This window comes from Morchella importuna (assembly GCF_003444635.1).
Source record: "Morchella importuna strain M04M26 chromosome Unknown Morimp01GS062, whole genome shotgun sequence".
In the NCBI taxonomy this organism is placed as follows: domain Eukaryota; kingdom Fungi; phylum Ascomycota; class Pezizomycetes; order Pezizales; family Morchellaceae; genus Morchella; species Morchella importuna.
In genome coordinates, this window is record NW_025763459.1 from 78,792 (window position 1) to 92,526 (window position 13,735).

At 46.9% G+C, this 13,735-nt stretch overlaps 6 protein-coding genes across 6 annotated transcripts; 3 read left to right on the top strand and 3 right to left on the bottom strand.

Annotated features, from left to right (window-relative positions):
• Positions 1–1,350: 1,350 nt before the first annotated feature.
• Positions 1,351–2,170, bottom strand: LAJ45_11296 (uncharacterized protein; the record flags this gene model as incomplete). Its single annotated transcript, XM_046120805.1, has 5 exons — positions 1,351–1,363; positions 1,441–1,534; positions 1,591–1,650; positions 2,023–2,090; positions 2,151–2,170. 5 exons carry the CDS (start codon positions 2,168–2,170, stop codon positions 1,351–1,353), a joined length of 255 nt encoding a protein of 84 aa, XP_045966006.1.
• Positions 2,171–3,424: 1,254 nt separating this feature from the next.
• On the top strand, positions 3,425–4,225 carry LAJ45_11297 (uncharacterized protein; the record flags this gene model as incomplete). Its single annotated transcript, XM_046120806.1, has 3 exons — positions 3,425–3,542; positions 3,606–3,898; positions 3,968–4,225. 3 exons carry the CDS (start codon positions 3,425–3,427, stop codon positions 4,223–4,225), a joined length of 669 nt encoding a protein of 222 aa, XP_045966007.1.
• Positions 4,226–4,713: 488 nt separating this feature from the next.
• On the bottom strand, positions 4,714–6,206 carry LAJ45_11298 (uncharacterized protein; the record flags this gene model as incomplete). Its single annotated transcript, XM_046120807.1, has 5 exons — positions 4,714–5,541; positions 5,594–5,669; positions 5,730–5,857; positions 5,919–6,019; positions 6,092–6,206. The coding sequence occupies 5 exons, from the start codon at positions 6,204–6,206 to the stop codon at positions 4,714–4,716; spliced, it is 1,248 nt and encodes a 415-aa protein (XP_045966008.1).
• Positions 6,207–6,864: 658 nt separating this feature from the next.
• Positions 6,865–7,896, top strand: LAJ45_11299 (uncharacterized protein; the record flags this gene model as incomplete). Its single annotated transcript, XM_046120808.1, has 7 exons — positions 6,865–6,937; positions 7,009–7,028; positions 7,084–7,161; positions 7,223–7,271; positions 7,335–7,576; positions 7,642–7,788; positions 7,882–7,896. The coding sequence occupies 7 exons, from the start codon at positions 6,865–6,867 to the stop codon at positions 7,894–7,896; spliced, it is 624 nt and encodes a 207-aa protein (XP_045966009.1).
• Positions 7,897–8,229: 333 nt separating this feature from the next.
• On the bottom strand, positions 8,230–10,266 carry LAJ45_11300 (uncharacterized protein; the record flags this gene model as incomplete). The annotated part of the gene is made up of 6 exons (XM_046120809.1): positions 8,230–8,686; positions 8,760–8,982; positions 9,052–9,564; positions 9,719–9,897; positions 9,980–9,995; positions 10,203–10,266. The coding sequence occupies 6 exons, from the start codon at positions 10,264–10,266 to the stop codon at positions 8,230–8,232; spliced, it is 1,452 nt and encodes a 483-aa protein (XP_045966010.1).
• A 68-nt stretch (positions 10,267–10,334) lies between these two features.
• Positions 10,335–10,618, top strand: LAJ45_11301 (uncharacterized protein; the record flags this gene model as incomplete). Its single annotated transcript, XM_046120810.1, has 2 exons — positions 10,335–10,470; positions 10,542–10,618. The coding sequence occupies 2 exons, from the start codon at positions 10,335–10,337 to the stop codon at positions 10,616–10,618; spliced, it is 213 nt and encodes a 70-aa protein (XP_045966011.1).
• Between the last annotated feature and the right edge of the window lie 3,117 nt (positions 10,619–13,735).

Sequence of the window (13,735 nt, forward strand, 5' to 3'; positions counted from 1 at the left end):
TGGAGGTATGGCATATTGGTTTTGATTTTTTTTCTGAGTAGTTTTGTCTTGATTGCTGTTCGTGTTGTTGCTCGTGTTAGACTTTTTTGTTTGTTAGTTTGACTTAAGAATGGGAGGAAACAATTGATTGGCTTTTTTTTCCTTGTGGGAGATTTTAGCGCGAGAAGAGAAGCAAGCGGAAATAAATGTGGCCTTAGACGACCGAAGATCAGCACCCTGTCTGCTTAGTGGAGCGAGTGATACGTGGTGACTGTACACATGATTATCCTGTCCTAGTGAAGCTGCTTACTTGGGTTCCAGAAACCTTCAGTAAAGACCGTTAATGCCGACCTGTGTGCAATATTCCACCTTTTATTTCAATTGGAGTCTATATATCCCCTGGGCCGTAATTAGACTCATCTGTCCACACAGACATGCATAGTTCAAGGATACTACATGTAGTGATGAAGGGTTGTTTGATGGCGGTTTCAAGAACACAAAGAGCTCGAGGCTGGTTTTACCCCTAGACTTTGGTGCTGATATCAAGTGCGGATATCAATAAAAATATACTCTGTGTACGAGGCCACCAGTAAACATGTGGTTACATGTGACTGGGATTAATAAAGGGGATAGAAGAATTGGGAGGAAGGGAATCATCCTTAGCTATCCGCTCCATCTGCCACTTGTAGTGGAAGCCTCGATTCTGGAGATGAATCTGGCACATTCGCCCGTAGTTCTTTCAATCATCATCATCATAGCAGAAGAGCCATTGATTAATCAGAGTTAATTAGCCAACAAGTCCGGGGAGAGATCATTTAGGGGGGGTGGGGGGCATGTTGGTGTTTGTATTGCGGAGTAGGACGTAGGTTAGGAGAGGCAAGACCACACCTAACGCCTAACCATCAAATCTAAAGACCTCTTAGCGCATGTACATTTAGGACCACCAACCCCCTCTACACTTTTGCTTCTTCCCTTCTCGTACATACATCTCTTTCACACATGACGTAGCCCCCACTATCAAGACACAAATAGGAAGCGGTCAGGTTTGGTCAGACCATCTAACCTGGCATACTTCTGGGCATGAAATACCCCATTGATATCTAGCTCAGCAACGACAGATCAAGAGAATAGAGAAATCAGTCTGAGACCGTGAGCTTTAGAAGCTTATATCCCTACTGCTGGTGTTATACCCCGAGGTATAAGTTCTTAGGACTTGCAGTTCTGCCGTACACTGTAAAGTTGCATGCAATTAATGAATTAAACAAAAAAAAAAAAAAAAAAAAAGTTCTGCCGTACACACCGGATTGGGATACGAGTGATGGACCATGATTTTCTCGTCGGTGAAGGAAGTTTTCACGCGGTCAAAAGAGATTAATACCAAACACTACCAGGAGATCTCAAGGTCAGAAAGAAAGACGGCATAGAGACTCTTAAGTGTTGGCGAAGCGAATGTTCATTCACCTGGCGAAATCCGCAACGGCGCTAACAACGGAATAAACCCGACCCCGGCAGAACCAGGGAATAACGAGCAGTCCTGGAAATTTCATAAACAGTTCTACAGAAACATGAGCTATTTACAACGGATCTTGCGAGCTTCGTGATGGACTATACCAATTGATATAGCAGTATTTATTAACGAGTGATACCTCATGAACACGCAAGGCCCCACTGCTAACTAGGTACGCAAAGCAGCAATAGTATTGGGGTTTGAGGGAAAGTAACTCAGTACTCGGGAGTTGTGAATTGGTACGAATCGACTAGATAAGACGGCTTATGGGTTCGTAGATAATTGAGGTATTGGCCATGGCGTACGTGGATGTCAGATTGGGACGACACGAACATTCCTAATATCACGACTACAGCTGGATTGGCGAGAGTTAAGTACGTATCAGTGTCAAGAGAACGCTTTTCAGTAGGGCGAAGGTCACTGTAAAGAACACCGTAGAGCTGCGAGTCGATAAATAACTATAGGATGGCTCAGAGAGCTATCACACCAACAGAACTATCCCCTTCCTCTTCTACATCGCGGTCTCGTTTTCGTACGTTCCGTCCGAGGCTCCGAGCTTTGAATTATAGTAGAGGCGAGGTTCTCAACAAGTGCCCTCGGTATTCTTAGATGTGTTAATTAGTATTAGTTAGTATAAGACCACTGAGAATGTTAACAATGCTACCTTCCACATAGGGGTCCCATGATCGCCAACTGTGTCTCTGTTAGCGATGGTATTTCTCAGCCTGAGTTACGGTCGTATCAGTGTGGGCTCTATGCTTAAATATAAGGTCTTCAGTTCTCAATTTGCTACGGATCCTAGTCCTGTGAAGTTATGCATGTATCCCGAATCAGCATAACTGTCTCAAACCACCCTGCGATATTCTCCTCCTACTGACAATGGAGTTGGTTGGATAATTAACAACCTTAAATGCCCCACGCGGGAACTCTCAGCCTCGGAAGCCTCCGAATCATACGCATGCTTTTTTTTCCCTTTCAAAAGCGCGAACGTTCCTGGGGAAAATAAGAAAGGAAAACTAGCTCAAAACCTTGGGGGTGGCAGGGGTTACAAATACGGCGGGCTGTAGTACATAGTGGCCCCCGCCTGGAAAACCCGCTCATTCCTGCGCAACCTTACTATTTCCTTGGCAGAGGTAACAACAACAACACATATGATTTGTACGAGAGGGGTCAACGTCCACGAAGAGAAAGAAAATGGAATTACTGACCGCGAGGCTGCCAATTCCTCTACCTATTTATTCGTTCATTTTCAATTCTGGGTTTACAAGCAGACTCGATGTACTGTAAAAAAAAAACCCCCCCCACTAAACACAGGAATCGGTACGACTCAGTAGACTCAAACTTCGATCTAAAGGTACGAGTGAATTTTAAGCTTCTTATTTTTAAGACAACCGTCACACACCAGGATTTATGCACGTTACACGAGCCTGATGTGTATACCAGGTGGGCGGGTTTCTTTCGGGTTCAATTCTCATATTTCGGTTCTCCTGCCAATTGGATTAGAAAAACGGGTCATTAGTGGTTCTACTCTTTTGATTTCTATGGAGTGGGCTGGGTTTGTATTGCTGGTTGGGCCAATGAAGTTCCTGCAATGATTCCATCACTCGCTCCACCCTTTGTGCCAAGAAGAATAAGTGGGTTCTGGCTGATAAAGGAAAGGAAGTTGAGCAAGTTTCACGCCTCGTCGGATAAATCCCTTGGATATACAGTAGTGTGCAAGGCGGGCATGGGTACAGGCACGTTTTCAATGAATGTCTCGCGTGATATAACCTTTCAACGGAACCTAGTACCAGGCTGCGAGATTAGTTGAATATATAAGAGAACGAAATCCCTCTATCCTGTGAGAACCTCCTTACTGTACTGCACTGCACTGGTACCGTTCCGATATATCGGCTCCCTCAGACAATAACCAAGAGCTCCAGCATAAACCGATCCAAAATGCAGATCCAGTCATTCCTCCTCGCCGCACTCAGTGTCACCGCAGTCTCTGCCCATTTCTCAGTGACATACCCCTACTGGCGTGGTAACAGCTACAAGACCCAATGGACCTACCCATGTATGCGTTAATCACATCCTTGCAACATTCGTATAAACTCATACTAACCCACTACCCCTCCAGGCGGCGGCGTTAACCAATCCATCTCCGACACCAACCGCACCCTCTGGCCGCTCGACGGAGGCGCCCTAGTCTTCAAGCCCTCCCACACATCCGCCCAAACATATATCAACATCGGCTTCGGCAACAATGTGACCAGCCTGAACGAAACCCTTATTGGGCCCTTCAACCAGACCGGAAACGGTACCTTCTGCTTCCCACACATCACGCTGCCCGAGGGCCTCGATATCACCGAGGGCCTCAATGCTAGTATCCAAGTAGTCCAGCTCTCCCACAACGGTGGTGCGCTGTACAACGTATGTTCCCCCCTCCCCTCCCCCCCAAGCCAAGAATAACGAGTGATAACACGTGACGCAATAATTTAGTGTGCGGACATCACTTTCTCCGCGGAGGCGGTGCAAACCCTGGATGGAGATGTGTGCTTCAACTCCACGGGCGTTGGGTCTGCGCCGTTTGAGTATGGTGATGCTGCCGCGGCGACGACTTGTAATGAGTCGACGAGCACTTCGGATACAGTGCAGACTACGAACAGTACTGGAGGAGCGGCGCCGGCAGGATCAAGGATGGGTACTGGGGCGGTTATGGGCGCTGTGGGAGTTGTGGTCGCCGTGCTTATGATGTAATGAGTGTAGTAAATATCATGGGTTTAGCTTTTTTTCTCTTTTTCTTTCTTTGTGTTCTGGATGGATGTGGGGGGGGGTTACCTTGTATAGCATTGCTGTAGGCGCATCATGTAGTTAATTTCCCAGGAAACAGTAGTCTATGTCCTGTTCTAGGGAAGGAATGAATGGGTGAAGATGTGAATACATATTATGCAGTTACTGAATGCCAATGATGAAAACACATGATACTGAGACTTAAGACGCCGCACCACAACTTTTTAGGATTTAAAATGATGATCGCAAAGCCACCCACAACTCCTTACTAGCTAATTTACAGATGAAGCGATTTTGAAAACGAAACAGTCTCCAAAACAAAAGAAACAGATGGGTATAACTGTGGCCCTATAATGAACCAACCAAAAAAAAAAAAGGAAAGGAACACTCAATGCGCCAAGGTATTAAAAGCATTGCATATAAAGATAACCGTGCTGCTAGTCCTATATATACCCTTACTCGGCACCCAGCAGTTCCAACCCCATGCGGAACTGCGCAATTGCTGTCTCTACATCCTCATAATCTAGTGCACTAATAGCCCACCTCGCATGCTTCTGTGCCTTCGTCATTTCCTCCGGCGTCACCTCCTTCTTAGCCCTCTTTGGCGGCGCCGCTGGCGCCGGCGTTGGTGCCTGATGGTAGTGGTTCAACGGCGGCGGGGACTGCGAGTACGGGGATGGTGCATATGGAGGCTGCGCGTAAGGGGCCTGAGGAGGAGGCTGCGCGTAGGGGGCCTGAGGAGGAGGCTGCGCGTAGGGGGCCTGGGGAGGAGGCTGTGCATACGGAGCTTGCGTGTAGGAAGCTTGAGGAGGCTGTGGGGGGTTGTAAGGTGATATATCGGGGAATGAGGTATTCGCTGGTCCCATTGTTGTGGGGAAGAGGCTAGGCGCACTGGGTTCGTGTACGGTTGGTACCTCAGGGAAATATTCGTGGTTTTTTTCTGGTGACCGTGGGCTGGGGAGGACGGGTGTTTGCGGTGCTGGCGGGGGAGTAGTGTGTAATGAGGTACGGGCAAGGCGTGGCTCAAGCTCAACGGACTCGTCGGGGACCTCCTCGATGCTGGGGGCGGGGGGCCGGTTTGCGTTGCCATAGATATCGGGGGGTGGTTCGGTATGCTGGTTGCCGTATATGTCTGGGGGTGGTTCGGTGTGGACGATCGGGGCGGGCTCCGATGGGGTGGGCTCTGGAGTGGCGGGTTTGGGAGGGTTGATATCATGACCGGCTTGGATCGCTTTCAAGATACGTGAAGCATGGAATTTACCGTATTTAATTTTTTTGAGGGTCTAGCAAGTGTTAGTTAAGATATTTGAGGGAGTAAGAAGAGAGGGGCGGTACCTCTGCATCGAGATCGCCAAATACTTGGCAAACTTCGAGGAGGGTTGCGCCTGCTAGTAGGGTATCGGCGGTTTGACTGCGGGAGGTTAGAGGTTTGGCGTAGCTTGTAGTGGGGTTTGTAGAGTGAGTAAGGTACCTGGTGGCTCTATTGGCATCGATAACTTGGACGCCATTGTTAAAGATCTTGAGGGCGAAATTCTCGACATAGGCCTGGGCGGCCATCTCGTCGGTGAGTAGTTCGTTACCATCCAGGACTGCTTTCCGCTATCCCAACGCGTTGGTATCAGTGAATGGTCTAGATAAGACGATTTGTAGAATAAAGTACCCTTTCAAGCTCATCCATAAGGTCCGTAGTCCAAGTAGTGCATTCCCGACTTTGTGTATGCAGGCTATTGGCAAGAATGTGTTTGATTGCCCAAAAGTAACCTATCCCAAGCCAGATCAGTCAGTACCACTCTTGACAAAACTAAGACAAGCTATTCACAGGAGAAAACTCACAATAGTACGTGATGACAGGATCAGCACCGCGAAGCTGATTCCCGCGCCGAATATACTGTTTCACCGCATTGAGCTCGCTCGGAGGCTCCCTGACTGCTGCCGACTTGGCAGACATTGTGTGTCTGTACGGCTGTCGTTATAGGAGGGGGGATGGGGTGAAAGTGGTACAAGTGAATCAGAAATTCTCTTCTTTGAGGACGGGGGCGTGTTTGTGATGATGGTGATGCTAAAGTTTCTGGGTGGGGTGGACGAGATGGATGATGGCGGGGTCAGCTAGCCTGCTCAATTGCGGAACGACCCACTCTCACTGTCACACAAGGTGCAGTTGTCGCCAAGGCCCTTCTCCTTCTAGGTGCTACTACGCTTATCGATAACGATAACTAGGGTATATGCTGTTTATGTTTATCTCTCTGGAGTAGGAAACAACATCCTGCAAGCACTCGCCCGGATGCGCATGAGTTCACAGAGTAGGAAGGAAGGAAGGAAGATTACCTGCGCAGCGGAAAGGGCCGCCGGAATTGCGACACTTTGGATGATTCCTACGTAATACTAAATGGTTTATTGTACGACGCTTGCAGAGCTCTATGATAGTTGTATTATTAAGGTCTTCAAAAGAGGTGGATATAAAGCTTCAATAAACCCCTCTCAACACTACAACAAAGCCATCTCATCTTCCATCGTCGTCACTACAGTAGTTACCAGTACTATTGAGAAGTTTACAAACACCTAGTTTAGTTGCCTAATACCCTCTACCCATCTTATCCAACACTGCAATGGCTGTCGCTCCGAAATTCGCAGCTCATGTGTTGAATGCTCCGGCGGTTCCAGTACACACGTTGGAGCTCTGTAAGTAATATCATTACCTTGCCCTCATATTTAAGGAAATTGAGGCTGAATAGCTTTGATATATACACTAGACCTCGACTACGTCTGCCCTGTGAGTTCACAGTCAATATTTGAATCATCTATTATCCAGCTAATCCTCCACCCAGTTCTCCGCAAAGCTCTTCAACCGCATCTACAATGACGTCAAACCCCATGTCGAGCGGAAATACCCCGGCAAGGTCCAGGTCAGTATCAAAGCCAACCAATCTACATACCCCCAAGACGATACTAACCCTACCTCCCCAGTTCATATTCCGACACCAACTGCAACCCTGGCACCCCAGCTCCACACTTGGTAAGCCGCCCTCCTCCCCTCCTTCTTACTCACCACTTCTCACTCGTCCGCCTTTCCATCCAGTCCACGAAGCTGCCCTCGCCGTCGAGCGTGCCGACCCCACAAAATTCTGGCAGTTCTCCGCGGCCCTCTTCCGTGACCAGACTTCGTATTTCGACGTCAATGTCGTGAACGAGACACGCAACCAGACCTATGGCCGTCTCGCTGCGCTCGCCGGTTCCATAGGCGCTGACCAGAAGACTATCTACGACCTACTCAAGATCGGGGATACACCTGTAGACGGTGCTCTAAACACCGGTAACCAGGTATGTCGTGTTGGTGGTGATGAGTGAGTGGTAGGGAGGGAGACTCGGGCTGATGATAGCGCCAGGTAACGAATGACTTGAAGCTGCATGTGAAGGCAGCGCGGCTGACAGGAGTCCATGTGAGCCCCACCGTCATATTCAATGGTAACGTTGAAAATGCTATTTCAAGTGGGTGGGAGCTGGGCCAATGGGTCGAGTGGTTTGAGAAGAATGTTGGTTAGAGCTTAAGGCCTCGCTTTTTCAGCTGGGCTTGTGCGGGGATGGGGGAAGGTGAGTGGTTGGGTTCTAACTGCGGTGTGCTGCAGTGGAAACCGGATTGAGATAAGGACCCTTTGGTTTGATTGTACGGATTGTACGGGATCCATGAGATATCGTAGTAGTATGATTGTCTTTATTCATGATTCTTAATCGAAATACAACCCCACCAGGTATAGAAAGAAAGAAAAGATCATAATAGAGTGAACACCAGTGACAAAGAACGCAAGCAATAGATGCATCCCTATGATACAGAAAGAAGATTTAAAAGTAAAAAGAAACGCGAAACGACAGAATTATCAATAACGTATACCGCTGCCTACTTTTCAGCATCCTACAAACGAAAAGTGACCCCATCCTATCTATTACCCAACACCTTAAACTGTCCGATCCCAAACTTATGACGAGAAAAATTGGCTCTTCTGAAAGCTCTCGATACTGATATCGCCTGGCTTTGTGTCTTTTACCATTTCTCCCGCCATCTCGCTTGTCATTGTTGCTGTTCTGCTTGCTGAGCCGTCTGTGATTTGCTTCGCACCACTTGCGGCAGCAAGCTCATTCTTCCGGGTGATAACTTCCAAATAGGGACTTGGGAGATACCCCACTCGGCTGTCTCTAGCACGGCACTTCCACCACTGCGATGGATTGCCCATGGGATCGCATTTGCTCAAGACAGCAACGAGGTCCCCTTTCTTCACGTCCAATTCAACTCCACCCTGGACCTCAGGTGTAAAGTCGAACATTGCGCGGCAAAACTCGAGTTTGGTGGGGTCCATGCTGGCTGCACCACCTGCAGCAAACATTTCGGGGCCACCAGCAGCCTCAATCCTTCTTCGCTCCTCAGCCTCCTGTCGGCTGGCGAGGGCACGGATAAGTTTACCCATGAGGTAGGGCAATCCGAATACAGCGACAATGAAAAAGAAAAAACGGCTTTTTCGACGGCTTGGGAACACCTGCTCGGCCGCTCTTTCCGTTAACACCGTCGAAGGCGGCAAAGTTGGAGGCCGTCAACTCGCTTGCTGATGCAGGTAAAGGTCGGCCAGTGAGTTTGGCAAGAGCAATGCGGGCCCACCGCATCATTGTGAAAATTCCAAGAATGGAACCGAGGGTATTTTTGAGGTTTCCGAATTGCTCGGCGACTTGTACCATAGCTATACACAAGAGCGATCAGCCAAATATTCCAAGTAAAAATAAAGCAAATATATATACAGGAAACATACCGAAAAACGAAGAGTGTGTCGCCATGTATGTCGATTCAAGCATCTGAGCGAACCCACCAAAAGCACCAACGATGCTCTCAATCATCTGGAAAGTTGCAGCGGTGCTATTCTGCATGCCCTGGGTAAGGCTGCTCGGGTCATTGGGGTCTCCACCTGGGTATCCGCCCATTCCTCCAAAACCACCAAGCCCACCCATTCCCATCCCCATCCCCATCCCACCGCCGTACATGCTGCCACCATAACCTCCGAATCGGCTATATGGTGATGAGTATGAACTCATTGCTCCATAGCCGGCGCCCATACCGTAGCCAGGTGGTCGATTGTAGGCTCCATACGCGCCACCAGCCGCTGTCGCGGCGGCACCGAAGCGGTTGGCATTTGCGTTTGTTAAACTCGACGGCCGTGCCGGGAGCGCTGGGGCACCAGGGGCTGCTGCTGTTGTTGTTGTGGCCGAAGCTACTGGCGTTGCCGGGGCGGTCATTGTTTGTACAGGGGGTGATGAAAGGATAGAGGCTTAAGAGAAGGAAAGAGACAAGTTAGAACGAGTGTGGTGGCTAGGTCGGTCGATAGATAGGGGAGAGAGGTGTGGAGAGTGAGGGAGGAAGGTTGACGAGAAGAAAAGGAAGGAAGAGGAGGACGGGTTGGGATGGGATAGGTTAACACGTACGAGCACTGATAGTACCGTTTCGCTCCCAGGGTTTAGGAGGAGAGGGCTGGGACATGGAGAAGGAGAAGGAAGAACGGAGATCGGGAGGGGGCGAAGAGGCAGTGGACAAGAATCTTTCTTCTGCTTGTTCTTCTGCTGGTTTTCTGCTGTACTTATTCGCTGGCGATGAAAAACCGAGACTTTGTTGGCCAGTTCAGTTGGGCACTGATGCCGAAGTGTTTCGTGACGGGGCTGTGAAAATAAAATGAAACCACAACGTACAGGAAACAGATCACTACTATTTAACACGATTAAAGTACGGAGCCCACAGCAGAGAGAGAAAAATAGAGGACGCAGAAACAAGATGGAGCACCGTGTATCTCTATCTCGAGACTGTGGAAATTTTATTATTCTCGATCGAGGGTTGCTTCGACAGGGAAAAAGAAAGGAAGCAAGCTCGTGCTGCGGACTGTGCAAACCTCGGCAATCGGTTCAAAGTTAAAACATCTCCGCATTTTAACCTCGCCACTTTCAAATGTCTCCTGGTAAGCTAGGGACTCAAAATCCATCACGTCAAAAAAAAAAAAAGCTTGTCCATCGTGACGGGTTTAGTTTAAGTGGAAATAAATGCCATGGAATGTTTGGCGATATAGCTACTCTGCAGTCGTTGGCTTTAGAATATTGTGGTGATGTCGGTCAAAGCTTCTCACTCTCACATGTCAGGTCGAGGTTACTGGTCGGTCCGTTCTTTGGCCCGCAGACCCCTACCCTACGTGAGTTAAATCCATAATCAGGGTCCCCAAGGTTCCGTGTAGTAATAGCAACCGATCCAATGGTGTTCTAGATCACACAATATCACTCGCCGGCCACGATTTCATGGAAAGGAGATTCATGTTGATTAATGATGGATTGATTGTGTAGGAGATTCATTCTCCTCTGCTATCATCTTCATTCATACTATATGTCCGGCCTCACACGTTTCTTTGTGAAGGACTTAGCTCCAAACGCGACGAAGCTCTTGCTGCATGCCTGGTCATATTCCTATCGTACCTATTTCGGCCACCGATCCAGGTACTCGAGAGAACCACCATAAAAAGAACATTTTTATCTTTGCCCCACACTAAATTGTTTTTCACTTTTGAAAACGTCGATGTAGGCTACTTTGATGGCTTGTGGTCTACTGGGGTCGATGAACTTCAGGCAAATTATCATGATCCATCCTTCGGCAGAATTGAAAACAAACCCCACCAAACATTGCGTGTCATTGTGATTATGCGTTGGATAGAATAGAGGATGTATCCATGTTCAGTGCACTGAATCCATTTGCACACCGTGTTTTTTTATGAGCCCGTCCACCTTGGATACGCTGGGATTCTTTGTTGAGCTTATGCGACCTTGAAACCACAGATATCCATAGGCAGAGAAGGGTCATCCTACAGCTGTATGGTACAAACTGTTTCTATTTCCAAAGAGCTGCCTATAAAAATTATATACGCGTCGGCGTAGGAGGGGTGGAAGTTCTTGACCATCTTATACGCTATCCACTTTGTTCCTATCCGAGTGCAATAATGATTGACATCAATTATTGGCTCGATAAGAATAATGTTGTCAGAATTCTCGTCAGGAACAGTGCTGCCGTTTACTGATCATACCGTATGGACAGGCTTGTGGTTTCAAGATCGAATTCTCTAAAGACATTTTATAGACGGTATTTTGGATATCTGGATACTCTGAAGGGACTGTCCCCAAACAGGTTCGCGCAACCGGGCACCGGAATAAAAGCTCACGTAAAATCACCGACTCCGCTATCTCTAGTGTCGGTGATGCATTAAGCTAAAACTTTGATCCAAGTTAGTAGTTAATTATAATTGATCATCCCCAGAGGGCGAAATACTCGCAAGCAACCCACAGACCCAATAAGTTTTACCCATTATTGTTGAAGTAGAAGTGTATTCCGTATAATCTATTCTCAGGCCCGTTAATATCCTATATATCCGGTGGATAACGAAGATAGGTGGTTTTCCCTGTTTTCATCTTCAGCACCCATCATCATTGAACACTCATGCATATGCGGATATATCAAATATTGATATACCTCAGCTAGGCTAGAGTAGTGGCGCCAGTAATATCACATCATGTTTATAATTTCTGATATTTCCTCTCTGGATTGAGCTGAACATTATCTCATAAGTTAAAGTTATGGCAATATTTCCGAAGTTTCGGATTTAATTTACTATATGTCTTCCGCACAATAGGTGTATATAATTAGCCAAGGTTTGCAACTATATCTACTCTCCAAAACTCCATATTGATAGACTTCTCTCTAGAGTTAGACAGACCGAGGACGCGCGCTCCGACATTTACTGGTAGAGATAGAGAGTATGAAGTGAAAGAAGTAAGGAGCATTATGCGGATATGCATTGCTACGTATCGACCCATGCGCGTGTGAAATATTACGGCTGAAAACATTTAAATCAGCTGTACCCCAGAACTGCTGATGGAATACCTACATATCATTCAAGGCCGTCCTAAAAACAGAGTTTTCTGCATGTCTATAGCTACTAGGTATACTCGGAAGCGAATTGGCGGGAAGAAAGCATCGTATGACTACATGTAGTGTAGAGAATGGAGAGCAATTACATGTAGTATCAAATGGGCACGAGTTTGTAAGGAAAGAATGTGTACACGTGTATGAGAAAGTTACTGGGCCGAAGACAAGCAGGTTCATTGGCTATCAAAGGGGCGGTTGCCGCTTGGTCGATCTTAATATGTTCCTGAGTGTCTGCTCGCTATTATATTAGCCAGTACCTAGCTTCATTGCTGAATTGAGGAGCAGCCGATCGAGGTGAGCATGCTGTATACGATATGCGTACATAATACATGTATTATACAACCATTAGTGATCATGAAAGGATGGTCAGGTTTACACAAGTTCTTTTTTGGTCTAGTTGCTAGCTATATATGCCAAAAACCCTGCTGCTATGCCAAAGCCCACCAGACGCTACATGTACTTACTGGTGTTGACTACGATATATGCAAGTCTTATGTAGATACATGTATATGTAAATAAGAGAAGGAGAGGAGATTAAAATGAAAATACCAATTATACGAGGAGGGTAAGGAAACGGATAAAAACCAAAAACAAGCAAAAAGAGGAATGATAAGGTCCCAGCCGGGATTCAAACCCAAGATACCCCCACAGCTCTGCCACCACGTGCTGAACTTTGATATTTTGATTACTACATTACAGAAGCTTGTCTACGGCTGCGATACCCCCAACCCTAAACTCAGATGGATGCGTGGGCTCAGTCAGCTCAATATAAGTGCGAGTGATATTCTATGAGCGAGCCTGGCCAAGTACCTAAAATCTATTAGAGGAGTTAGAATATGCACTATTGCTTTTTGGAGATGTTACTTATGGTAAATCAGCCGTTTTAGACAAATGTGGGTAATTCACACTTCTAAGGCCGAGCGGCTGTTCTGTGATTTACATACGTTTAATCATGATAAATCACTCGAATACATCATGACCGAGGGCACTCAAAGGTGTAGATAAAGTGTGTTCAACTCTGACCCATTTTATGGTACTCTACTATATTCCAATTATAAAGGGCCCGCAGATTCTTGAAGATGTGGTTCATATGGTCCTACCCTGAAACAACACTTCCCAAACGCATAGTACAGTGTAGGTATGTATATTATAATCACCAGTTCACTCAATATACCAGATATCAACTCGTGATTAAGAACGACTTTTCTCATACTTGTGCTTCTTTCTTGTAAATGAAGGATAGGCAATGGTCTTTTATGAGGGTTAGGGTTCTAACGAAAGAATGTATTCCTAACTCGTTGAGCTACATGTATTTATGGTAGTTATTGACTCATTCTAGTTGAGAATATGAACATGGACTTCTTGTATGAACTGACACTCAATACCAGACCTGTAATATCCAAGGCATCTGTAGGCCTATTATATAAAATCAAAAACCTAGGAGAGCTAGAGTTGAAACTTGATACCTCGCACCATCAAACCATGTC